This window comes from Remersonia thermophila, chromosome 4 (genome assembly GCF_042764415.1).
Source record: "Remersonia thermophila strain ATCC 22073 chromosome 4, whole genome shotgun sequence".
Lineage (NCBI taxonomy): Eukaryota > Fungi > Ascomycota > Sordariomycetes > Sordariales > Chaetomiaceae > Remersonia > Remersonia thermophila.
The window spans coordinates 2,989,827-3,016,171 of record NC_092220.1 but is presented as its reverse complement, the minus strand read 5'-3'; the positions used below and the strand labels follow the sequence as shown (position 1 = coordinate 3,016,171).

The window sequence follows — 26,345 nt, the reverse complement described above, 5'->3', positions numbered from 1 at the left end:
CACACCAACCACCAACCACCTCCCTGAGCAGCCATCACCGCACTGCTCCCGGACCATGCAACGACGGTGACCTCGAGCTCGAGTTTTTTTTTCTTGTGAATCTGTTCCTCTGAGCTGGGTCGTGGTCCGTCCGCCCATTCGTCTCCATTGCCGCCATGCTCGAGAGGACCGCTGCGAGCATCGAGCCGTGCAGCAGCAGCCTCCAGCGAGTCCTTCCCTCGGCCACCGTCTGCCTCCATACCCGCCGCAAGCTTCACTCCTCCTTTTGGCGCCATGGAGCTGCCGAATTGGAGCTCGCCGATGCCTGCCAAGGTCTTCGACGCCCCTCGCCCGCCGAGCCGAACGTCCGCGGTCCTAAAGCAAGACCCAAGACGAGCGTCGATGCCACAACGTCGGCGGGTGCTCTCCTCGACTTTCTCTACCCCAGAGGCACAGCCGCCCTTCTCCATCGGCCGTGCTATGTCCTCCCGCCCCGCCTGGAAGCCAGCCAGGTAGCCCGGACCCACGCCTCCCGTCTCTTCAGCTCCGCGATACCTCGCAGGTCCCAGCAGTCGCCCGACCCACCCGTTGGCGCGGAACCCACGGCCAATATCGACACGGCTTGCGAGGGAAGCTCCACGGAGGTTTCCCAAGATGGATTGGGAAGTGTAGACCAAAACCCCAGCAGCGACGGTGCGGGAGCCGAGGGTTCTGCGAATCTTGCGCGGTTCCGCGAGGAAATTCAAGACCTGCAGAAGGCCGGCGCCTACGACGCGGTATATCAGCTGTACGAGAAGCTCGACCCCAAGTGGAAGCAAGATTCCATCCCGGATGTCATCATGACCCTCTCAAGGTCAGCCGGCCGTCCCGTCGATGCCTCGAGGATGTACGAACTCCTGAATGGCTACCCCTCACAGATGTGGACCGAGGAACTCGCAGTTGCCGTCATCGAGGCGCAGCTGGAATTTGACAGGACGGACGAAGCCATGGCAGTTTACCAAGCGGCTCTGCAGCATCACGGCTTCGGTCGAGCACTCGACAACATGGCTGCTTATGCGTTTCAGGAGTCGGATTGGGACCTGGTCCTGGACGCCTGGGAACTGTACCTCCAAGCCAAGGGCGATGTTGACTCCGTACCCAAGCCTTTGGCTCTGACTGACCAGCCAGCCGGAACGCTTGCACCCGAACTGCCAGATTTTCTCGAGGAGGACGAAGAAGACGAGCAAGGGCCAGCACCGACAATGGAGGATGCTGGGCTCGAGGCCGCCACGGACGAGACCCCAGGAGCGCCAGATATGTATGCTCCCAATCCATCGGAGGTTCAGGACGCGGTACCAACACACGCCGAGGAGGTCAGCTCGTCCGAAAGCCCGAGCGCCGAGATGCCGCAAACGCAGGACGTTGGGTCCAACCAGCAATCAGAAACTGCTGTGCCGGAGTCGGAGCCGGAAGCATCCGTTCCCGAGCGGACACCTGCCCTCAACTCCCAGACCGTGCCGGCCTCGGCGTTGGAACAGCTGGAACCGATGCATGGTGAGCCAGAAGCCGATACGACGCCGTCGTCGCAGACAACCCAGTCTGGACCTGCGCCCAATTCCCAACAAGAACTCGCGTCTCCTGCCGACGACAAGCCTTCCGCTGAGATGGTGGATGGTCAAGCCATGGCGCGCGGCTACCCACTGTTGGCGGCCACAAACGACCTAGGCGCCAAGCTGAAGGAGATGTATGAGTATCTGGAGAGTGACCCGGAAACCAAGAAGGAGACCACGGCCCTGGCCGATTCCTTCCTCCGCCACGTCGTGAGGAGCTCGATGGATTTGTTTTCGGTGCCCGTCGTCGTCTTCATGCTCCATCGTTCCCGAGACCCGGAGTCATACGCTCGCTTCATCGTCGTCAACATCGAGCAGGACCGCAAGAGAGTGGCCCGTGACCTGTACCGCAAATACCGGGTGCTCCCTAACGTGCGCGTGGCCGGCCCTGTTTTGCGGGCCATGCCCAAAGTCCTCCTCCCTCACGATATCATGGGCATGGAGCGGCTGCTCGAGGACTGGTATCGGACCTACGGCCGCCTGAACAAGAGAGCATACCGAATCTTCATCAACGTCTACGCCGAACAGGGCAACTCGAGACTAGTGCAGCGGCTTGCGTCAGAATACGCCGCGTGCTACGGCATCAACTTGGAGCGGGACCCAAAGTTCATCACCACTCTCATGCGCGCGCACTCCGTCCGAGGCGACCCCGAGGCCACTCGCCAGGTCATGATCGACGCTGCCGAAAAACACGGGATCGAGCCAGGGCTCGAGCAGTGGAATCTTGTGTTGGATGCTCACTTCCGATCGGGCGACTACCGGACGACCATCCGGCTCTTCAACGAGATTTGCAGCGAGCTCGGCCCGGATGCCCACACCATCACGACAATGATGACCATGGCGGGGCTGCGCGGCGATCTTCAATTCGCCCTCGACCTCTTCCAGCTCGCCAGGAGACACGGCATCAAGCCGACCATGGCGATGCTCCGGGCTTTGGCCGGCGCCTACTGTGCCAACGACCGGGCCACCGACGCCCAGAAGCTCTGTGCGGCTGTCACCAAGAAGAAGGACACGCCTGGCGACTACGCAACCCTCTGGAATGCCGTCATCCAGTGGCGGGCCAGACGCCGAGATCTGGTGGGCGTCAACAACCTCCTCGAGGCCATGTCGGCGCACGGGGTCGCGTACAACCAGGAGACGTACCTGAGTCTCCTCATGGCGCTGATCCGCACGTATCAAGTGTCCCATGCCATGGAGCTGCTCCGCGTCGCCACCCAGGAGGGCGCCGTCGAGCCGACGCCCGGTTTCTACCTGCCTCTCATGAAGGGCTTCCTCATGACCGGCCAGCCGCATAATGCCCTCCTTCTTGATTGGCAGATGAACGGCATGGACTTCCCAGCATCAGCCAGGCGCATGACCACGCTCATCGGAACCCTGGGAAGGTGGCAGCAGCTTCCATTCAACAAGCGGCTGGCCGCCGACGGGGCATACTACATGCGCCTCATCCTGCACCACTTCCACGACGTCATGGAGGCGGACGAACAGGCCTCGGCCGACAAGATCACATCCATCATCTCGCTCTTTTCCAACGTCGCCTTCTTCCTCATCAACATGCGTCAGTTCGACACGGTGGAGCAGATCATTCGCATGTTTCAGAAGCGGTTCCCCGAATACGCCGCCCCCGAGACGATGCCGCTCCGCCTCCTCCACCAGTCGCTGCTTGCCGACTTTGAGCAGAAGAACTTTAGCCGCGCCAAGGAGACGTGGGACATCATTCTGCGCCGCAGCAGCTGGCGGTATCAGCCGGCCGCATCGTTCTTGAGCGATCTGCATGGAGGGGAGGGAGAGGAAGGAGCCGGCATCGACATCTACAGCATCCCGCCGCGGCCGGTGCTCTACTCTCAACGCTTCCGCCTCTCGGACCCGCTCAAGACCATGCAGCGACTATACCTCGAGGAGGGCAACCCCGACGCCCTGATTGAGCTCGTCGACACGGTCCGGCGGCTCGGCTTCGACCTGACCAACAAGAACTGGAACTACCACGTGCAGGCCCTCGCCCGCCTCAAGCGCTACCGCGAGGCCTTCACCATTTGCGAGCTGGTGCTCATGTCACAGTGGACCGGGTGGCACCAGGTGCGCTTCCGCCAGATGCCCAGCTCCAAGGCGCCCCTTGAGATCCGCCGCATCGGCCGCAACCCGGCCCGGCCCCGGCCCGTCTCGTTCACGCTGCTTCAGCTCGCCAAGGAGTACCTCGACCTCGAAGAGGCCATGCTTTGGTCGCACGAGGCGGGGCGGGAGTTTGAGCTCATCGAGGAAAAATGCGTCAAGACGGTGCACGCCATCAAGACGATGCTGCAAACCGGGTCCGAGCTTGAGCTCGAGATCTTTGGCGAGCGCGGCAGGCCGTCGCTGCAGAGGCCGTATCCCGGGTTTGAGCAGGAGCAGCAGCTTCGCGAGGAAGAGAAAGCGGAGGAGGAGCCCCAGGGCGAGGTGGAGCCAGGGGAGGAGGCCCCGTGGGGCGACACCGCCGAAGACGACGCCTACGACAACGTGCCGCTCGAGGAGTGGTCCGACGAGCTGGAGCGCAAGGGACCCCGCGCGCTCGAGGAGCTGTGGGACGAGTTCCTCGAAAAGCGCGAGCAACGCCTGCGCAAGGTCCAAACGACGTGGAGAGGCGGCCGGATGATTAGGCCGTGGCAGGAGACCGTCTTTGCGCAGAGGCGGCGGAAGTGGAAGCGGGGCAAGAAGTGGATGGTGCAGTTCGCTGAAGACCATCATCCCGATGAGGCGTTGGAAGGGGGGGAAGAAGATGGGGACTACGAGATAGAATGGGCTGGGGTAGCGGATGGCGAGGTGCATGAGGAAGAAGGCGGGAGCGGTGAGACGGCGGCCGACAGCAACAACGCCACCGCCTTCGAGTATCAACCCAACCCGCCTCAGGCTCAGTTCTCGGACCAGTATTTCACCGAAGACGGCTTCTTCCAACCCGTGGAGGAACCGACGCCTCCGCCCCCTCAACCCCCTCCGCCTGAGCCCGAACCTCAAATCCTGCTCATCAAGAAATTTGTGGACAGCAGCCCCTCCCCAACCATGCAGAAGAAGAAGATGCCTGCGCCCACCCCGAAGCCCAAGAAGGACGGCGCGAGCAAGCCAGAGGCGGCCGAAGAGCCCCTCGTGGATCAATCCAGCCCTCCGCAGCCTCGGCTTCAAGTCTCGGATGAGTCCCTTGCGGAAGGTCACTCTTCCCAGCCCGTGGTTGAGAAGCCTGCTTCCCCTCCGAGGCCCGAGAAGGAGTCCCGGCCCGTGGTTGAAAAGCCTGCTTCCCCTGTGAAGCCCGAGACGGAGGAGAAGAAGAAGCTGCCTGAAAAGGAGGAAGCGAAGCAGTCCGAAAAGGACGAGAAGAAGCCGCCCGTGAAGGAGGAGAAGCGGGAGAAGGTCCAGGAAACGAGCCCCGTGCTGGTCAAGCTGCTGCACTCTGTCCGGGAGAAGGAGGCGATTCTGGGCAGTCAAGGAAGAAGCGAAGCCGACCGGCAGGCCCTGGATCTGCGGTGGTTGAAGTTTGAAGCGGAAGGTCCGGAGCCGGTGCCGATGGGCGACCAGCGGGCCCAGGAGCAAGCCGAAGCCGAGCGCCGCCGGGAAGAATTCCTCCAGTGGGTGAGGTCGAGGGTGGAGGAGCTGGAGGCGGAGGCCGAGAAAAGGAAGGCCGAAGAACGCAGACAAGCCAACCGCCGCCGCCGGGGCCGGAAGCCCAAGCCGTCTCCAGATGACGCGTTCTTCCCCCAAGATGCCTCCGCGAAACGTGCCGACGACGCCAAGAAGATGCCCAAGAGCAAGAAGACGACGCCCGCCAAGGCCAGCGCCGCCTTGAGCAAGGAAGAGCTCATCGACATGTTGACTTTGCATCAGACGGAACAGGCCAAGATTCGGAGCAGTGAGGCGCCGGCAGAAAGGCTCGCGTCCTCTGCGAGAGAGGACGCGAAGCCCTCCGAGGACGTGCCGCTGACGGAGGAGGAGCGGATACGGAAGAAGAAGGAAGAGAAGAGGCAGCTGAGGCGGGAGAGAAAGTTGGCGCGGAAGGCAGAGAGGGCGGAGAAGAACAAGGAGAGGAGGGAGAAGAAGCTGGCGAAGATGCTGAGGAAGAAGGAGAAGAAGGTTCAGCAGAATAGGGCGAGGAAGGAGAAGGAAAAGGAGAAGATGAGGGAGAAGAAGTTGCGGGACGACGCAGTTTTCGACGAGCACGGGTTCCTGACGGCCCCTGGGGGGGCCGAGTTGGAAACCCGGAAACGGGGCGAAGTGGACCAACAGACGCTGATGGAGATGCTGGCAGGGGGTAACAAGGAGGAGAGGAAGAGGGCTGAAAAGAAGCGACAGGAGCGGACGAAATAACCGTGGGACAAGAGGAGGCGTGTATGATAGGGATGGGTTTGGCTGTACATATATGCGCGTTGGAGATGTGTACCTTGGATGTGCTGTATGCCCTTGTATGCGTTACCGTATGGACCTACCTGTAGTTTTGTGGTGGGATAGACCTTGGGACATGACACATAGACTCACGGCATTGACCTTGCCTACCTGCGACAGCTTGGGCAGAGCGCAGAGCCATGCCATGCGACGGATCCCTGAGATGATAAGGATGCAATTTCACGCCGTGGTGTTTTGGTCAGAGAAAGTGTCGGAGCTCTTCCAGTCGTGTGTTCCATTCATCTATGAATAGGTAAGGTAGGTACTTGGCCCACCAGTTAGTTCGTTACCAAACGTAATTACGCGTCATGGGCCGCCTGGAATGGTGTCCCCGGCCATGTTTTTTTTCTCGAACCCTTGGGAGCTTCGACGCTTATCGACGAGATAACATTTCTCCTCCGTCCAAGTTCCTGGCAACCACCCAGTTCCAACGTCCAACCTGTCCCGCGAGCTTCGTCTCCTTCGAATCCTGTCCCGACGACTCCGAGGAGCTTCCTTTCTTTTCGTCTCGATTGTTTCGACTGTCCATGGAAACAATTACAGACCAGACCGGCATTCCACGACCACAATGCTGTTCCCCGAGGAGCACGCATCGCACTTGAAGCAATGGATTGTCAAGCGACTCGAGAACACGTACGTGACGACGACGATGACGACGACGACGTCGTGCGTTTCCGCCTTCTCCGATGCGCCCATCTGACCTGCCGTCGCTCCCAATAGTTCCGATGCCGACCCAGACGTGCTCGCCGATTACGTCTTGGCGCTCCTCCGCCATGACGGCAGCGTCGCCGACGTGCGCAGGCTCTGCGAAGAAGAGATCCCCGACTTTGTGAAAGAAGGTGCGCTGGCTCTTCCGCGTTCTCTTCCTCTCCCGTTTCGCCCTTGTCTTTTCCCCTCTGGTCTCCCGCTTCCCCCAAGGCCGTGGCGGCAAGCATCCGAGCTGACCAGAGCCTCCCTTCCCGTGCCGCAGACACCCCCGTCTTCATCAACGACCTCTTCGACGCCATCGCCTACCAGTCCTACTTGCCCGGCGCCCCGCCACCGCCTCTGAAGTACGCTCGCGCACCGCCCGTCTCGAACGCGACCGCGACCGCCGCGCCCCAGCCCTTGCATAGCCTGTCTTATGATGACGCGCCCATGACCGGAGCGCCGGCGTCGGCCGCACCCGCGTACCCGCCCCCTCGGCACTTCTCGGAGGGCTCCAGGAAACGGCAATATGTGGATTGGGACGATCCTGCGGCTCAGAAAGGCAGGGACTGGGGCAACGGCTCGAGGCCGTTCAAGCAGCGCCGTGGGGGAGGCAGAGGCGGAGGAGGTCGCGCCGGGGGCGACAGGCCGGACGACTTTGGTGGCAGCGGTCTCATGCCGCCCGCGGTGCCTCTACATATCGGCGCGTTAGGTGTTGCGTTCCAGCAGCAGCAGCAGCAGCAGCAACAACAACAACAACCGGGCGGTCCGTCACCGCAACAGCCGCCGTTGCCGGGCCCGACGACCGTCGGGTACTTCGATCCCAAGAACCCCATGGGCGCCGCCGCGATGTACGGAATGAGCTTGGCTGCTGGACATCCCCTCCCAGAGTTCCTGGCACAGGCCGCCTCGATGCCGCCTAAGAAGCGCAAGAAGTGCCGCGACTGGGAGAGGAAGGGATACTGCCCACGCGGGACGAGCTGCATGTTCCAGCACAGCAACGACCCCGTGTTTCCTCCTCCCGTCCCGGGCCCTTCTCCCTTTGGCGGCGCTCAGCGGCCGCCGCAGCAACCCATGTTTGATGGTACGGCTTGAACTCTCGTTTCTTTGTTTGGAAACGATATGCGGAGAGCTAACCAGGGGCTAGAGTATGATCCTTCGAATGCGCTCATGCCAGACTTTCAGGGTTCGGCGGCGATGCAAAGCCATCCATTCCTCCCCGCTTTCCCCCCATCGTCGAAACCCAGAGGCGGGAGGCCGCGGAGAGGCGATAAGGCGCCCTTCTCAGCCGACGGGCCGGTTCTGGACAAGTCAAAGTCGACCATTGTTGTGGAGAACATACCGGAGGAGAACTTCACCGAGGACCAGGTCCGGAGCTTCTTCTCGCAGTTTGGCGCCATTCTGGAGGTCACCATGAAGCCATACAAGCGGCTGGCGATCGTCAAGTTTGACAGCTGGAACGCCGCCAACGCCGCCTACCAGTCTCCCAAGGTCATCTTTGACAACCGCTTCGTTAAGGTCTTTTGGTACAAGGATGACGCCGCCTCTTCTTCGGCGCCGCATGGGGCCAAGGGCCCCGACGGCCTGAAGGGTCCCGGTGCGAACGGCTCTTCTGCATCCGACGGCAACGGCGTCTCTGCGCAGCCCGAGATCGACTTTGAAGAGTTTGCGAAGCAGCAACAAGAGAAGCAGAAGGCGTTCGAGGAGAAGCAGCGAAGGATCCAGGAGATTGAGCGCCAGCGAGAGGAGCTGGAGAGGCGCCAAAAGGAGCTCTTGGCCAAGCAGGCGGAAGAGAAAGCGAAGCTCGAGGCAAAGCTTGCCGCTGCGAAGGGGACCAACGCGGCAAACGGCGACGGCGGCTCCGAGAAGAAGCCCATGACCCAGACGGAGGCGCTCCGTGCCCAGCTTGCCGCGCTCGAGGCGGAGGCCAGGCAGATGGGGCTTGACCCCGACGCGCTGGACGCGGCATCCTCTTCCTCCTGGCCTGCCCGTGGCAGCTCCTACGGGCGCGGTAGGGGTGGTTGGCGGGGTGCATCGCCATCGTCTTGTGCGCCGCGTGGGCGCGGAAGCTATCGCGGCAGGGCCAACATTCACGCCGCGTACGCGGCGTACTCGCTGGATAACCGGCCCAAGAAGGTGCTCCTGACGGGCGCCGACTTTACCGTGCCCGAGAGGGATGAGACGTTGAGGCAGTACCTGTTTGTAAGTTCCCCCGCCCAGATCAGGATCGCTCGGTCTCGCCGTCGTCATGACCATGCAACTAACAGCGCGCCCCAGGGCATCGGCGAGTTCACCGACATCCAAACCACCTCGGCCTCCGCGGAAATCACCTTCAAGGACCGCAAAACGGCCGAGAAGTTCTTCAACGCCGTCGCCCTCAACGACAAGCAAATCCCCGGCCTCGACGACACACCCCTCGAGCTCGCCTGGGTGGGACCCAACGGCACGACATCGGGTTCCTCCTCGAGCGACAAGTTCCCGACGGCCACCCCGGCGGAGTTTGGCATCAGCAGCACGGCACGCAACGGCACCGCCGGTGCCGGCACGACGGCGAATGGGACTGCCAATGGCGGTGCGGGCTCCAAGGCAGCGACGGCGGCGGCGGCGGCGGCGGCGACGACGATAACCACGACGACGACCGGAGAAGGGGATGGCCGCAGGGATGGCGAGGAGGGAGAGGACCACGACGACGCCGCCAGCGGGATCGCAAGCAGCGATAAGGACCTGCACATCCAGCTTGACCGGCGGCCCGATCAGGACCAGAACGAGATGGACTACGAGGTTGCGGACGAGGAAGGGTGGGGGTACTAGTAGTTTCTCCCTTTCCTTTTTCTTGTTTCCACGCTGCGCCGTCTGCCTTTTTGTGTTGCGGCCGAGAGAAGCACCGGTAGCGACGGTGGCGGTTCGGGTGGTGATTGCTTTCCCCTTTCGCTTTCGCTCCGCCCCTGTCGCGTTTGTCGCTTTGTTTGTTGCTGCTCCCGGGCTGGGAAGTGGGCGGTTGCCCAAGGAACCAAACGGTGGCTAGATGGGATTGTAATAGACGGTTTGGGCCGAGCGAGATATCCCGGGTCCAGGGCGGGTTGGGGTCAGAGGGGGGGAAGGGGGGTAGAGGTACGGATGTGGTACTAGGGGAGCAGAAAACGAAAAGAAAAAACAACCGGGTGAGAGGGCCTATGAGCATGGGGTCTATCGCTGGCTGGTGTTTGAGAAGCTTCGGGCATGGAGTTCACTACCTTGGCTCTAGACCGACCCTCTCGTTGTGGTCGGAGTTGAGGAGCAAGGTAAAAGCTGGTTACACGCGAAATCGGCCCGGCCCGGCCCGACCCGGCAGCGTCCCCGTTGGGAGAGAGAGAGAGAGAGAGAGAGAGAGAGAGACGGGATTGATAATGCGCATTCCATGCCCCTTGGTGCTCTGTACATATATGTAAGATATTAGTGTACGGTACCCCTAGAGTACCCAGTAGATTGGCGCCCGAGTTCTCGTACCGTACGCAAGGTCCATCAAGGCGCGGGTTGCTCCCGTGTTGCTTGGGTGCAAAAAGGATTCCGGATCCAGGAGGAATTCCGGCTTCGGTGTGGATGGCGATGGCGATGGCAATGTCGATGTCGATATTGAGTCCATGTGGGATGATCTTCATGCAGCTGGCGCCGGGGTTTCCACCCAGAACCAACGAAGCGGAAGGGTGGCAGAATGAGAGAGCTAGGACGAGGGAACGTCATCAATGACAAGAGATATTAGTAGACGCAAGGACGTCGGATCTTCGTTCTTCATTGCCCAAAAGTCACTGGGCGTTGTGGTTTTTGCGCAATCAATCTCTTTCATCGATCAAAGCCCGGATACAATCCACACCCTGTAGGCATTCCAAGCACTCGCTCACAATCAAAGATATATTTCAGACCGGTCCCCTACCCTACCAGGCTGTGGTAGCCAAGCAAAGGACCAATCTCACGGAATAGCTGGTAAATAAGTCCTAAATCCCGACCAATTGTTTTCTCTTTCTCCCCTGGGTATCGTTGAGATGTCGGCGACGTGTGCAGGAACTTGGATTATTTTGTCTTCCCCTCGTCATTGCCGTCCCCCCTCTTCATCATCGACCATTTTTCCCCCTTCAGATCCCAACCCCTGCTAGTCATCAGACACTCCCACGCCCGTCTACCAGTCGATGATTCGCGAGCCCAACCCATCCGTGTTCCCAACACGCCGATCCGCCGACCCAATCCCTCTGTTGTTGAAAAGTCAAAACCCTGGCCAGGGCAAATGGCCCCGGCATGCCCGTCTGTATCCCCTGTGTGTGTGTGTGTTTGTGCGCCAGCCCCCTTCGTAAAACGCCGTCCCATATGCATGCTGCCCTATGTTAAATAATGCCGTATGCCCGCGTTGTTGTTGTAATCGTTGGTTGTCGAATATGCGTCCCATCCGTATGTCGCTCCAGGCTGCGGATGGATGGACGGAGTTTATTAAGAGTGCTGTGCCCGAAGGTGTTGCACGTTGGGAGGTTGAAGCTGGATGGATCCTTGCCATGCAGAAAGTGTTGAAAGAAAACTGATGGCCACAGCTGGCTATCCTGCCGGCCGAGTTGAACGGTCCGGGGGGAAGCGAGCTGGGCTAGCGAAGAAAATATTAAGCGGCGGCCTCGATGCTGGCAGGTGCACCGCCTTTACCGGCAACGTCGGGAATGCCGTTGGTCGTGGCATCGTTGGAAGCGTCCGTGGCCACGCCGTTGGCAACTCCGTTCGTCGGGGCTTCTGGCACCTTGTCCATGTCGGGGTACTCCAGGCCGTTCAGGACCTCAAAGATGGTCTGGCCATTATGGAAATCATTGTTCACTGCTCTTCGTTAGTCACTTCTCCCCCGAGAGATATACCCTTGAAGTCAGATCTGTTACGCACCGATATTGACCAGATACCACGTGTTCATCACGTTGTCCAGCAACAAGCGGCTTGGGCTGCCGGAGTCATAGCAGCGGGCCCATTCGGTACCCAGCTGGAAGGCCTCGTCCTTCCAGGCGAGGAAGCTGATGCGCTCGACAATGGTCGGCTGAACAATCTCCTTGCCCGGGAACACGCCCCAAGTGACGGCGTTGGGGCCGTCGGACTGGGCATTGGTGTGAAGATTGCCCGACTTCGTCACCGCGTGGTACGTCAAGTCGGGATGGTTCTCGATGCGGCGCTTGATCTCCGTAAAGAGCTCTGGCGAGACAAACAGCTCGAGATAAGCCTTCTGGTAGACGTAGCCGTTGGCGGGGCCCCAGCCGTGCACCGGGTGGGTCGACTTGACGCCGTTGATGGCGGGCTGCGAGTTGACCGTGATGAGGCCACGCTTGTTGAGGTCGATGAGCTCGTTCTTGATGAGGTCGGCCTCTTCGGCGACGGGGGCCTCGCTCCACGGCAGGTACGGAATGTCCTTGTTCAGGTAGCGGACGAAAAGGTCCGAAAGGTCGCGGATACACCTCGGCTCGCCCCACTTCTGGCGGTTCTGCTCGTTGCTGCCCGTCAAGCCGATACCGTAAGCGTCCAGCTCGCCAAACGCCGGCGACCGGGAGTCGCCCCAGCGGCCGTTGGGAAACTCGTCCCAGTCCTGGGTGCGGGCCACGTAGGACTTGTTGCGGTTGCGCCAGAAGATGGGCCGGACGTCTTCGCCGCGGCGGCCAAAGCCCAGGGACTGCTTCCAGGGAAGCGGCTGCTTGAGCGGGCGGTCGGGGGATGGGAGCCAGTCGAGCTCCTCGAGCACCATGCGGGTTGCCTGGGCGAGGTTCATGGTGTAGAAGTGCAAATGGCGGATGCCGGCGGCGAGGATCTTGCGGCACATGTCGGCGACCAGCGTCTTGCCAATCTCGCGGACGGCCACATCGTCGTTCTTGACAGGCTCAAGCTTGTCCATCCATTCCTGGGGGATCTTGCACTTCATGTGGTTGGCGCGACGCAGGAAGCTGGCGTAGGTGGCGATGGGCATGATTCCGGGAACGATGGGCACGGTGATGCCGTGCTCGCGGACCCTCTTGACCCAGCGGAGGAAGTTGTCGACATCGTAAAACATCTGGGTAACGATGAAGGTAGCGCCGGCATCCACCTTTTCCTTCAGGTGGTCGAGCAACAGGTCCTCGTCCTTGTTGTCGTCGCAGCCTTCGGGATATCCGGCGACGCCAATGTCAAAGTGATCGCCATAGGTTTTGCGGATGTGAAGGACGAGGTCGCGAGCGTAGCGGAAGCCGTCGTCGGCAGCCTCCCACTTCTCCTTGTCGCGTGGCGGGTCGCCGCGGAGGGCTAGAATGTTGGTGCAGCCGGCCTTGTACGCCTTCCGGAGAGCATCGTTCACCTTGTCAACGCCCATGTCGGTGCACGTCAGGTGCATGCACGCCTCGAGACCGAGGTACGCCTGGGCCTGGACGACCATCTCGCACGTCAGCTCGGCCACTCGTCCGCCGGCACCCCAGGTGATATCGATGAACTTGGGACCGAAATTGTACATGCGCTCCATGCGCTCGTAGAGGTTCTGCACGCCTTGGGCCGTCTTGGGCGGGAAGTACTCAAAGGAGAAGGACGGTTCGCACGTCCTCTCGGCTTCCGCCAGCATGTCGCGGATGTGCATGGTGGGCGATGGGTGGTCCGGCGCGGGACGGAGAGAGCAGCGTGAAAGAGGAGAAGAGACACTGGAGACGGAAGAGATGGAGGGCTAGGAAGAACAAGAGAGCACTATGGCCTCGGCTTTGTGACTGGGGAGGGGAGAGGATGTCCTGTCAGTACAAATATCGACCCCAAGACAGTTCTTGTCGCCAGGGCGCACCCGAGGGAGCACTGGGGCACGGCAATGAAAGGCACTAGAGGTGGTCCGGTGGGACAATGACCACGTTGGCGCTTGACGGGAGACGGGGGCAAGAACGGGGGGACCATACAGATGATGTACTGTAGCAGTTCGGCCAACAGCTCAGCACAAAGAACGCACTCTCTTCGACGCAGACAAACCCAATTGGAACCCTCTTCCACAGGCAACGGTCCACGGTCCACCGAGGTGCGTCTCTCGTGTCCGGCCGACGGTGATGATCTCCGGGGTTCGGAGGGGTAGTTCGGAGGAGAGGAGACGGAGCTGGAGCTGGAATGGAGAAGTCGGGAAGTAAAAGAAAAAAAAATAACAAGGCAGGGGAAGAAAAAAGAGGAAAACGAGGAGGCAAGGGACAGGGGAGCGTGGAAAGAGAAACTGAGAGAAACCGGGCCGAAGCTGGTCTCCTGTCCAAAGCTCATGGAAAGAAGCGTCTTCCCTCCTTCCGCGGGGCATGGACATGTTCGTTACACAGTGCGGACAGTGCGAAGCTCAAATTTCAACAAACAGCCTCGCCGTCCCCGGAGATGCTCGGGCCTCGTTGATTGGACGACGCCGAGCTTGGTCCCGCAGGCTCCGGCTGCGCACCCCACCTTTTTGTCTCATCCCGCCATCCTCCACGCTTCCCGCCCCTCCAAGCGTTGCGATTGTCGATCTCGAGGCACAATAACGTTTGCCAACCCCGCAATCCGATAGGGACATGTACGTAGTAATCTCCCCTTGCCATGTTGACTGACTTTGACGCAGGTCACATGGCCATAGGGGAAATAAAAAAGCCCATCCACGGTTTGTTGACAAACAAAAAGCAGTGTTTCACTCTGTCTGGCAGACAAAGTCAAAACATCTCAGTGGGGGGTTGACCAAGACGAACGCCAATTGACAGCGCAGCAACATTCCACGGTGATACGTCCAGCGCCCAGGAACCACGCTATGTACAGCGCACCCCCACAACCATACTACGTATACCTACACGTACATATCTGGCGATACTACTGCAACCTCTGCATGCCCTCTTCCTAAGCAACACAACGCACACAGACACGGACACGAGCGCACAGTACGAACTGGTCAAGCTCTCTGCGAAGCAGCAATCATGAAGTAGCGGTCAACCATCGCCGGGCCAGTCACCGCAGAACGCCACGCTACGAGGCGAGGGACAACAGGAACGCATGCATCGTGCAACCAATGCTTCGTACGGTCAAGTGCTTTACCCCCCTGGATAGGTGCTGGATAGGTAGTTCGTGAAGGCCATTCCGGTCGGAAGAATCCGTTCCTGACTCGGTGCGAGACTCCTGTACGCAGTACTAGTACGGTGGCCCTGATGCGGTTGGAGACATACCGCATACTCCTACACAGTACGTACCCAAGTACACTTTGTGGAACACCACCTCTGAGCTCCGTGTGGGAAAATCCGACAACCCAGGCTGATTCGAGTTCCCTGATGTAGCCCACGCCCGGTGGCATGCATGGATGCGACCACCAACGTCCCCGGTTCTCGGGGCAGAGGGTGGGAGAACCCCCACCGGCTGCAGCTGCAACCACCGGCCATCGGGCCGTTGTCCGTACTGTGCAACGAGTGACGGCCATCCAATGTATGTATTGCGTGTCGACGGTGGAAACCAAAACGTCGTTGTTTGGCAAAAACCAACGGGCAACGCCCCAACCGATCGACAGGTGAAACAAACAAACGCACCTTTCCCCCCTCCTCCCCCTCCCTCCCCCCCCAAAAAAAAAGAAAAGAAAAGAAAAAAAAAAAAAAAGAAACGACACACGCACAGCAGAAGCAAGACACGTGAAAGCAATAGTTGCCCAAAAACAGCAAAAGTGAAGTGGACGAGCTGGGAATCGAACCCAGGACCTTTCGCATCGGTGTTTAACCCATGCTAAGCGAACGCTCTACCAACTGAGCCACACGCCCTTGATTGGTTGATGGTGAATGAGGGCATGGGGGCCTCCCAAGAAGCAGAGAGGCAGCGGTCAGGGTGGAGGAGTTCAGTTTTGATGAATCCATGACGTCCGAGGTCCAGGGAGTGAGGGGACGAGAGTTGCTCGAAGGGCCGGGTAAGGGTCACAGAGCAGCAATCAACCGTGGAGAAGAATTCCAAGCCTCCGGTTAGGTCTAGGGAAGGCTCTTCATGATGACCCTCAGGGAGGCAACACCGTACTCACTAACACATGGGACTGTAGCCGCAACAACGGTGGAGTGCTCTACCACGACGGAGCATGTGTGCTGTTGTCCTCCTGTCTATCAAGGTCCTTGCTGTCCTCTAGGATCCCCCTTCCCCATCCCATGTACTGCATACTATCAACATCATCCAACAACAACAGCAACAAGAATGCAGACAAAGGAAAAACACTGAACGTTACCACCTGTCTGTCCAGGTGCTTCGGTAGCAGGATCCACACAATATTCTTCTCTCTGTGCTGTATGCTTCGTACAATGCAACTCCAATACGATGCAGCAGTACCCTCTCCCATCTCTTTCTAGAAAACCCCCCCGAGAACGCAACCAATACTCCAAAGAACCTGGAAACCCCATCCCCGCGACCCAGCGAAATAGAACAAGGAGAACAAGAAACCAAGATCAGCTGCTCCCCAAAATCCTCTCATACGCATCTTCCACCTCTCCAGCCAGCTCGAGCAGCGACACAATCACAATCTGGTGCGTCAGGTTGGGCAGGCGCTCGCGGTTGACGCCGATCCACTCGAGCGGCGGCGTCGCCTCGCCCATGTCACGCAGCTGGGGCGTCTCGATGACGGGCGTCTCGAGCGCCACGTACTCGTACCGCGACACGGGCACCGTAACCTCGGCCGTGATCTTGCTGGCGGCCTTGGTCTTGTCCTTGTCTTTTTCCTTGCCCTTCTCCTCCTCCTTCTGCTCGCCCGCCCCGGTCGCCCCGGTGGCGGCCGCCTCGGGCAGCGCCCCGGTCACCTTAATCGCCGTCACCCCGGGAAGCTCCCTGCCCCAGGCCTGGGTCAGCGTGCGCGAGTGGTTGGCCCACATGCCGCGGATGTAGCTGATGCGGCTGTAGTTCCAGCCGACCTCGACCTTGCCTTCAAAGGCACTGCGGAAAATGTAGTCGATCCGCCTCGACTCGGGACGTTGCCACGTCTGCATGCTGGCCTCGACGCGCGGCACCTTGAGGATGGTGCCGCCCCGCGAGCCCGTCGCGCTGCGAACAATTTCTTCGACGGATAGTTCGCCGGCGAGGGTTCTGGTAGCTGCTGCTGCTGCTGCTGCGGCGGCGGCGGTGGTGGTGGTGGTGGCGGCGGCGGCGGCCGAGGAAGCTTGCGTGGATTCTGATGGCATGTTGGATGGACCACGGCCGCCGGCTGTGGCTGTCGCTGCTGCCTTTGTCTCGGAAATCGGCAGAGCGATAGTCGGGCTTGTGGTCGGCGACGCTGGCGTCGACGTTGATGGCCGTACGGCAGCAAGCCCGATGCGCAGCTGTCCGAGCGTGAGGCTAAGCGTGCTATGAATACGAGAATCCTGCTCGACCAACGCGGCAAAGCGGGCCTGCGCGTTGAGCGCTTCCATCTTGAACACCTGGTGGTCCGAGAAGGTGCTGGGGAATACGCCCAGGTTGAGCGCCTGGAGTGCGACGACCACATGTGTGTCGAGCGAAATGGGCGATTTGATGGCGTCGAGGTCCCTCTTGATGCTGTCTCCCCCCGCAGCGCCGGTTGCTGGCGGCTTGGGATCGCTGAGTCTCTGCGCGACGCCTGTGGGGGATGACACAGACTTGCGCTGCATGTAGCGCTCGATTTCCTTGAGAGAGCTCTCAAAGTTTGCCCGGCGCTCCTGCATCAGCCGCTGAAAAGCCTGGTAGAGCGCGAGGCCTTGGGCGGCGGACGTGGTGGTGCCAAAGACCTGAACGGCCTCGCCTTGGAGGGTAGCGACCAGGCGATCACCGCCACCCTCGCGACTCCGTCGGATGTTGTACATGAGGAAGTCGAGACTTGATATGTCGGCCACGAGAAAGGCCTGGTAGTCGAAGGCGGCCTTGAGGCGGAGCTGGCTGAAGCCAACCGAGGCCTGGATCAGCGGCGTCTCGCTGAGGGCCTGCTCTCGTTCGGGCCACTCGATCGACGTGCGCAGCTTGAAGTCGCGGAGCACCACGAAGCCGCTCATGCGGCCGGTGCTCTCGACGCCGACCATGCCGAAGCCGAGACACAGGTTCTGCTGCCAGTCGGACGTTTTCTTGGACGAGACCCAGAAATCGGTGATGGAGAAGGTCGACCGGCCTAGCGATTGTCCAAGGTCCAGCACAATTTTGAGCGCCGAGATGGAGATGCTCGCCGTCCAGGGGAACGCCGCCGTGGCCGCCACTTGCTGGTACCGCTGCACGAGATGTCCTTGCGACGTCTCCGTGACGAGTCTTGCCGTGGTTCGGGGGGCGTTCGGATCGACCGCTGCCGGCGGCGCCTTCTTCGGGAGCCAAATCTCGCGGAAAAGCAAAAAGTCCTGCAACTGGCGCGCGTTGATTGACACCTCCATGGGGCTGACCTTAAGAATCGCCGAGACGCCGCTGGTGCCGCTAAGGTGCTTGCTGTTGAGGAGCGAGAAGACGATGGTCTGCACGCGGAAGCTTCCGGTCGACTCCCGGGAATAGACGTGCTGTACCGACGCCTGCAGGTTGGTGAAGGCACCCGAGATAGCAAAGAAGTTGCCCTGCTCGACCGAACGGACCGTGTTGGCGGTAAAGTAGACATCGTCGAAACTCGCCGTTGCCGCCACGCGCGCGATCGGCTGGCAGCTCAGCGAGAACTCTTGCTTGCAGATGCGCAGACCAATGTTCAGCCTCATACGCCCAAGTACGGCCGTCGGGTCTGCGGTGAGGATGCTGTCCTCCTCAGGGAGCTTGACCTTGGCAGGGATCGATGACCCCCTTCGTTGCCCCGCTGGCTTCGTAGCACGAGCACTGCTGGCCTCATCATGGCTTCTCACCACTTTCTGGATGCTGTTGCTGATATCCACCACCAAGGGCACCACCGACGGATAGAGGATATTGCTGGACGCGTCGATCTTGATCTCGACATGGAGGGACGGGTCGTCTCTGTCATTGTCTCTGTATTCCAGCTTCCAAGCCAGACCAGGTGACTTCAGCGTGGTGCTGCTCGCCGTCTCGTCGGCTCCGAGGTGACCACCCCCCTGGCGTCCGGCGCTGGACGGTCGGTTCGACGACTTGGTAACGGAGATGAGATCCGCCGGTGCTCTTCTGCCTGTCAGGTGCACAACAGCTCCCGCAAAGTCGGCGTCAATGAGCAGCGATTCAAGTCTCTTGCCCCCGAGGATGTTTTTGCGCGGCATCTGCTCCTCCGCAGCCACACGGGTCGGGCTGCCCCTGGAAGGCACAGGGTTCCAGTTCTGAGACGCCAGCTGGATGTTCTTGTATGACAGGCTGATGGAGTCGTTGAGATGCGCCGCAGGGATGATGAAGCCCGATGTCAACCGCACGTCAAGCGACTTGCCAACCGCCTGGAAGGCGAGGCGGCGGGCATCCGCCGTAGACACGTACGCGACGTTAAAGATGACTTCGGGCAACAGCGCTGAGTTGGGCGATCGGGCAGTCCTGTCGTACGACGGACTCACCATCTCAAGCTGGAGGTGTTCAATGGTCAGGCGGGCCGAGTTGCGGGTGCGCGTGCCGAGCTCGATGCGCTGAAGTGAAAGCACCAGGTCCTCCTTCCCGCTGGCGGCCTCGTCACCGTCCTTGATGACGCGCCAGGCGACCTGGATGTTGCGAACCTCGAAGCTGTACGTGACGGACGACAAGACCGCATCGATGATGTCCGTTTCCTCCTCCGTCTCCGCGTCATGGGCGACGGCGAAGCGCGGCCTCGACTGGTGCCGAAGCTTCCGCAGATAGCCGAGTTCTCGGGTCGTGTCGAGGTCTTTGATCTTGTCGCCCATGTAGCCCAGGACGTCAACAACGGTTGAAATGGTCTCGGGAGACAGATCCACCGCGAACGCGTCACTGGTGACGTGAAAGAACCTCTTTTCCTTCCCATCCTCGCCGACCCGTGACGACGCCGAGATGGATGCGCCGAAAGCAACGCTGCCGCACGATCTCATCACCGTCGCATTGCCTCTCTGAATCTCGAACGTGATACGGCGTAGCGCGATGCTGATCTCCGGGTACGTCAGCAGAGGACCGGACTGCTCTGTGCGGTTGGACATTGCCACGCGGATGCTGCCGAGGGCGAACGAGATGTGCGCCAGCGGTTCCTTTTCTAACTGCAAAGGGCTGTTTCCAAACACTTCAAGCCCGGCGATGCTTAGATGAACGGCATAAGCCAAAGCCGTCGCCTCAACTTCGGACGCGACGACCGACTTGGTTTCCGCGACGCCGCCGGTGATTTCGCTGACATGCTTTTGGATGCTCTTCACCTGGTGCTTCAGGTCCTTAACCACGCTGGAAATCTCCGGGCGGTTCAGAGCCGACAGGAGGCTGTACACGGCCGAGGCATCCAGCTGCACCAGCTCGACAGACGCGAAAACGCTGACAAAACGCTCCCCAGCCTCCTCAAGGCTGCGGACTCGCCCATTGGTTGGAGGGATCTGCAGCAGTGAGATGCTGCGCGATGTGTTGTTCACCCGAACCTGTATGTCGTGGGAGTTCTCCTTGATGTCGAAGTCAAAGATGATCTCGCGGCCCGAGGTGGCCGCCACGGCTGCCCGGGAAACGGTGCCATGGACTGTGTAGATGAGAGACGGCAGTAGCGGCACGCTGATAGTGTACTGATCCATAAAGAGGGCCACATTGATCCGGAAGGCTGAGAGCTGTTCCGCCATATTCTTGGACGATGACGGCGCAGTCTGTGGGGTAGAAGGAAGCCGGTTCTTCAGCAGACCGTACACCTGGGCAAACTCATCGCGCACCACCAGGTCTGCGACTTCTGCCAGCGTGACAGGATCCTGCTTGACGATCAGGCTCAGATACTGACTGCTGGCGGCCGCTTTGATGGTGTGAGCTTGGGTAGCCCGCCCAGGCTGTAGCTCGTGGGATACGAAGACGCGGGGTCTCTCCCAAACCAGCTTCGCCAGTCTCTGGTGGTGGCTTCTGAGGCTCGAGGTGACGGAAGCGCAGTTCACGGTCAGGTTCGTACCCACTGCATTGTTGCAGCGCTTTCTGACAAGCAGCGATGCCTGCACCCCCTTGCTGAACGAGGCTGAATGGAGATTCACAGCGTCCAGAATCAGAGACCCATTCCCCATGGACAAGACGCAATGGATCGTATGCTCTGATGGCCGCTGTTCCGCTCGGGCCGGCGCAATGTTGGCCGGCTTGGACTGGACCGGAGACTGGACGACCGGCGCAGGCTCCCGTGCATTGTTCGCCAGTGCCAGCACCTTATCGGCCAGCTCACAAAGCTCCCAGTTCAGGCTGACTGCGGCATCCTCACATGAGATACTCAGGACCGTCGACTGGCCAGCGGTCTCGCCAGCCCCAGCCAGCTTCTCCGCCAACGATGGCGCCGGGTTGTGTTGCAGCTTTGTGACGATGTTCACCAGGGTGATTTCGTTCTGCTTTGGCCCCGGGTTGAGCGCCAGTTCGACCTGCTTAACCCTTACGGCCGCCAGAGTCGGCTTTTCCTGCGATGCGCCGTTGGGAGCCTTGGTAACGGACGGACCAAATACCACATCAAGGAGCCAGCTGTCTTCGAGATCGCCGAGGTCCCAGCTGCGCCATTTTGCGAACGCCTTGATAGCGTCCCGCCTGAGCTCGGCCACAGGTCCCGGGAGCGCTCCTAAGCAATCGATCTTGATCTGCTCACCCATCTTTGGGGCCAAAACCGTCCAAATCTGTCGCAGGCGCATGGCCAGCTTCCATGAATCGAAGGTGCGCAGATGCTGCCGCGCGGAGCGCAGCACCGCAGAGGGGCGGATGAGGAACGACGGGTCCGGAACCTTGTCGCCCGCCGTGGTGAGTCGATGTATCAGATTCTGGACAGTCCTCTGCTCCTGCGACGTAACCTCGGCGAAGAGGTTGCCCATACCCGAGGCCAAGACCCCTGTGCGATGGACCAGTGACGCGAGGTAGTCAACCTTTCCAGAGAATGTGCTGGCATGGATGCCCCCGATCTCGGCATCGAAGTACGTGACGTCCTTGTCGCCCATGGACGCCAAAATGCTGTCCATGCGGACGACCGCAGCAGCCTGTGAGTTGTCCATGCCGCGGACCCTCTCGGCAGCCGAGACCTTGGCCGAGTCCAGACGCAGGTGGAATGAATTGCGTGACTCTTTCGATTGCGGCTTGTACGCGTCCTGCCAGGAGGTCTGGGTCCGGGTTGTGAAGGAGAGCCTTGTGAGCACGACGTCGTACTGATCCTGCTCGTCGCTAGGCTCCTGTAGGGGGTGTCCCTCGGGAGAGTTGATCAGGCGGGCGCTGAGATGGGGAAGCCTGACAAGAAGGTCGCTCACCCGCCCCTTGAGGGTCTGGTCCTTCTGCGCATCAAACACGGCGCCCATGGCAGTCATCTGCAGCGAGTCCAGAATGGCATCGGGGTCCGTGTCCTGCATGGACGAGAGCAGGCTCGCGACACATCGCAACGCCGTGGGATTGCAGACCGCCGTCAAGCCCTTGGGCAGCTCAAGCAGGATGCTCGAGTGCGCAACATCCTCGTCGAGGAGGCGGGGATCCACGTCGTCCAAGTCAAAAGTCACGGACTCAAAGTCGGCCCAGGACTCGTCATCCATCTTCATGTTGGGCACCATCGCTTCGCCGTGGCTCGGTCTGACATTCTCGAGCGGGAAGTACGGAGCAAAATACGGGCTCGAAAAGACAACCGTGTTGTGGTGAGCGGAGTCTTGATGCTCGGCCGAGTCGCCGGGCATGCTGTAGAAGGCGGAATGGCGGGTGGAAGGAGAGGTCTCGCGGGGTTGCGTGGACGACGCCGCGAGTCTCTCGCCGTGGCGTGACTGGTAACCGGGCAATGGCTCAGGGATCTTTCCCTTGCCGCTGGACCGTCGCGAGCTAAGAGGTTTGACCACGCTGCCCGTCGCCGAACTGTTCAACGAAAGGAAGGACGACTTGTGGCGCAGGCTTCGCGACCTTTTCGAACTTGTCTTAGAACGCAGGGAGGTGCCGTCATCGCCGGCGTCCTGCGGTTGAATGGGCAAGGGCACCCGGGGAACGCTCTGAGCGGGCGGGTCTACGGTGCTGGCTGCGAAGTCGTCAACCCCTTCCAGGTCCGGCAGGATGAGGAATGGGGTTCGGTTCGTTCTCTGGTCATGCTCGCGAATGAGGTCTTGTTGAAGCCTTCTCTCCCGTGAGAAGTGCGCCTTGCGCCCGATAATAGCCACTCGAACGCTCGTCTCGACGAGCGCATCTGCCTCGACGGCATGTTGCGACCAGGTCTTGTGCCTGGTGGAAGTCTCAGCGTTGATGCAAGACAGCTTGATGTCAGGGATGTTGATGTTGGCCCTTCGCGAATAGTGCGACCGTGCCCAGTCGTTGTAGTTGATGTCGATCGTATCCGTGGAGAAGAGGAACGCGGCATCGTCGACGTGCAGCCAGAGGCGAACCGAATGCACGAATACGCGGAGGAAAGTGGCGTCGTAGACGATGATGGACGAGAAGGGGATCAGGGCGTTTTCATCATCGTCAAATGTGAAAGCAAATGCCTTGCCCGCATGCACGAGACTCGTTAGAAATTCCGTGGTGCATTCGCCGGTCAGCGCGCCCAAGGAGAGGTCCCAGTTGCACATGTAGGTAGGCTCCGTAGGAGGCAGTCCAAAGAGGCGATGTCCGTAAACATGGAGGCCATCCACAAACAGCTGAGTGCTCGATGCGGCCGTGCTCATGGGAGTTTCGGCGCCTGACACGGCATTCCCAAGAGAGAGGTGCAACGGGGCGATGACAAGGTCCAGATCCATGTAATAGTTTGTGAAGCGCAGGTCCAGGCACATCGATGCCGTGTCGATCTGGATGTGGCGTTGCGACGAGTAGAGGCTGGCGGGAAGCAAGATTTTAGGATCGTCGACGCGGATGCTGAGCATGATGTCCAGATCATTCGTCTTCTTAGGGGGGGGCTTGTTGGTCGGCTCGGCGCCCGGATTCTCCTCCTTGAGACGTAGCATATCCTGATGCTCTTCCAGGGTCTTGAAGTGAATGTCGTCGCCAAAGTAGTTGTCCTTCACTTTCATAAAGTAGCGGACGGTGAAACCGTGGGCCTGCACGATTGGAGACTGCGCACTCATCTTCAGGACCAGAGTATCGGTAAGTCCCGGGGAGGTGGTTGCGTGGTAATAATAACCACCTTCAATGGCCAAGTTTTCCAGCCGTCCAACCTCCTTTGACGTCAGGAACTGTGCTTGAGTGTTCCAGGGAGGGAGATGAAGGTCGAAGGTCGCAGTCTCGGCCCGGATGTCGAAAGGCACGCCGCTCTCGCTCGCGCGATACGTATCAGCATCGATCCGTGTTCCGACGCTCAGGAGGGGGCTGGAGATGATGAGGTAGGTGTTGTCATCGAGATCCGTGGGGTTGTTGATGATGTTGGCATCGTTGATGTTCATGTACAGGCGGATGTTGCGCATGCGGAGATCGAAATGATACTTGAACGGAGTGAAGACCAGGTAGTCTACCGGCGGGCCGCTGGTCCAATCGTCGACAAGGTCGGTCAGCAGAAAGACATGCTCTCGGAGGAGATAGAGGTCCAAATCCTCGCTGTCGAACCGAAAATGCCACTGACGGAGAGCGTTCCAGCCCAGGGGTGCCGACAAATCGCAGGCTATCCTCTGCCGGCCCGACTTCAGGAGCAGGCCGTGATTGATGCTACTCGAGATTTCCGTGCTGGGGATATCTACGTCAAGCGTGTTGGTGTAGCCCGAGGAGCCAGCCACCATGTCCATCGAGTACGAGACGGTGGTGTCTTTGGGGACTCTCAAGTCGAGCCATCCGTGAGATCGCTCGTGCTGAGCCGCGGACGGGTCCGTTTTCTTAGAGCGGCGGGCTTTGCGCGTATCCCCCCCGGGCTTCTTCGGCGCCGGCTCTTTCCCCTTCCACCTCCAGTTCTTGGAAGCCTCTCTCGTGGGGACGCGAATCACCGTGTCAGCGGTGAGCTCCAGGTAGAACGTAAACTGGGTCGGCACGCGATCTTCGCCGGGGCGGAGCGGGCGGGCCGGGACCGCGTCTCTGCAGAGGGAGGGAACGAACACGCGCTGGAGATCTGCACGGTGCCTGTCGGCCCAGGGGCCGTAGTTGATGGAGCCTCCATTCAGAGAGAGCGTGATGCCCCAGGCCGGCGGCGGCGCGCCATTGATATTGGGAGACTGGCCAGCAAGCTTTTCCTGGGACGGATGCGACGGTGGGGGCGCAACTTTGCCAACGACGTCCCAGAAGACGGTCAGCGACGCATCGGGACTGTCGATGAGAGTTGGCACGGCGGCATATTCGCACGAGGCCCAGCGCGCCTTTTGGTCCTCGTCATCGTCGGCGAGGTAGCGCGACAAGCCCTGCCACTGGCTCGAGCCGGGGACCTGGCTGGCGGCGGTCCCAATGCGCCTGTCGGAGGGAGATAGCGACTCGACCGACCTGTTCCAGAACGGGACCATGCCCCTGAGGGCTTCCCGCAGCCTCCGACGCTGTCCCCGGAAGAAGGACTGCTTGAAGTGCGGGACAGATCCCTGGGCCATCTGCTTTTCACGCACAGCGCGGTCGGCCTGATCCTCTTTGAAATCCATATTCTCCTTCATCTCGACGACTGGCTTCTTGAGCTGGAAGCGGTAGTACTGGCGATAATGGTCGAGCGTGCTGGCCTCGGAGGCATCCGCCTCGCCCAACAGCTCGCTCGTCTTGATGATGAGGATGGCCTTCGTGTTCTCGTTCCCCATGACCACGGCTGCTCGTTCGCATGTCAGGGAGATGGGCAGGAGCTGAAGGAACAACGGCAAGTCTGGGTCTTCATCCTGGGCGTGGCTGCGGCTTCGTTGAGCCCCGGGTCCGTCGGTGCTTGATGAGCTGGGGCTGAGGATCGGCTCCTTGGGGGTCCTGCTGCGGGACAAGCCATCTCCGGAAACGCTCGCGCTTTCGGCGGTGGCGGGGGGGTTGAGGGAAGACGGCGTCGTCGATTTGTCTCCCCGCCGGCCTGAACGCCGTCTTAGCCGCGACTTTGCGGGAGCATCGCGAGAAACTGGCTCTATGATCACCTCATCCACGGATGGTGGCTTCTCCTCCGGAGCGTCGGATTTCGTCAGACCAGCCAGGACAGAGTCGTAAGCCGGGCTGCGGTTGTAGATGAACCACTCAAGCCCCATCAGCGACACCTTGACGCGGCAAGGAAGCCTCGCCGATGCATCCGCGGCGGCCGTGTCCCTGGCCGTGCCGATGTCCACCTGACGGACCCTGCGCAGCCAGTAGGCCCAGGTAATGTGGCCATTCTGAACCAGGATGGTCTCGTTGTTGCCATGGTATCGAAACCCCGTGAAGAAGATGCGGCCGGCGAGCAGCGAGATCTGGAGGGCCTGTATGTCGATGTAGACGCCGTAGCGATGGAAGGTATAGGTTCGGATCCCCCAGGAGACGACGGAGGCAAACACGCGGTTGAAGTACAGAAGCGTGAACACCGACAGAGCTCCGCATGCGATCAGGATGCCGAGAAACGACCTGGGAACGAGACACGGTTAGGCTGTGGCCAAGGGAGATGGATGGATGCGCTGCATGGTTCTGCCGTACGGGTGGAATTCAGCTCCCTCGCCCGAGAAGAGGCCGCCGCCACTGGACATATCGCCGTCGTTGTTGCCGCCAAAGAGATCTGGAGCGGGAGCACCGGCCGAGGAGAGAGCTCGTCGTCGGTGGAATCCGTCGCAGTGCTACTGGACCGAGAATGCATGGCCCGGCATAACCTCCATTGCCATGCCAGAAAACGAT

The 26,345-nt window shown here is 60.3% G+C and overlaps 4 protein-coding genes and 1 non-coding gene across 5 annotated transcripts; 2 read left to right on the top strand and 3 right to left on the bottom strand.

Annotated features, from left to right (window-relative positions):
• Positions 1 to 155: 155 nt before the first annotated feature.
• Positions 156 to 5,894, top strand: VTJ83DRAFT_4986 (uncharacterized protein; the record flags this gene model as incomplete). Its single annotated transcript, XM_071011535.1, has 1 exon — positions 156 to 5,894. The coding sequence occupies one exon, from the start codon at positions 156 to 158 to the stop codon at positions 5,892 to 5,894; it is 5,739 nt and encodes a 1,912-aa protein (XP_070866436.1).
• A 643-nt stretch (positions 5,895 to 6,537) lies between these two features.
• VTJ83DRAFT_4985 (uncharacterized protein) lies at positions 6,538 to 9,467 on the top strand (the record flags this gene model as incomplete). The annotated part of the gene is made up of 5 exons (XM_071011534.1): positions 6,538 to 6,602; positions 6,690 to 6,808; positions 6,940 to 7,740; positions 7,804 to 8,858; positions 8,934 to 9,467. The coding sequence occupies 5 exons, from the start codon at positions 6,538 to 6,540 to the stop codon at positions 9,465 to 9,467; spliced, it is 2,574 nt and encodes an 857-aa protein (XP_070866435.1).
• A 1,810-nt stretch (positions 9,468 to 11,277) lies between these two features.
• On the bottom strand, positions 11,278 to 13,245 carry VTJ83DRAFT_4984 (uncharacterized protein; the record flags this gene model as incomplete). Its single annotated transcript, XM_071011533.1, has 2 exons — positions 11,278 to 11,483; positions 11,547 to 13,245. The coding sequence occupies 2 exons, from the start codon at positions 13,243 to 13,245 to the stop codon at positions 11,278 to 11,280; spliced, it is 1,905 nt and encodes a 634-aa protein (XP_070866434.1).
• Positions 13,246 to 15,303: 2,058 nt separating this feature from the next.
• On the bottom strand, positions 15,304 to 15,391 carry VTJ83DRAFT_t89. The gene has a single exon. It is a non-coding gene; the product is annotated as a tRNA-Ala (tRNA).
• A 666-nt stretch (positions 15,392 to 16,057) lies between these two features.
• Positions 16,058 to 26,200, bottom strand: VTJ83DRAFT_4983 (uncharacterized protein; the record flags this gene model as incomplete). Its single annotated transcript, XM_071011532.1, has 2 exons — positions 16,058 to 26,081; positions 26,151 to 26,200. 2 exons carry the CDS (start codon positions 26,198 to 26,200, stop codon positions 16,058 to 16,060), a joined length of 10,074 nt encoding a protein of 3,357 aa, XP_070866433.1.
• Between the last annotated feature and the right edge of the window lie 145 nt (positions 26,201 to 26,345).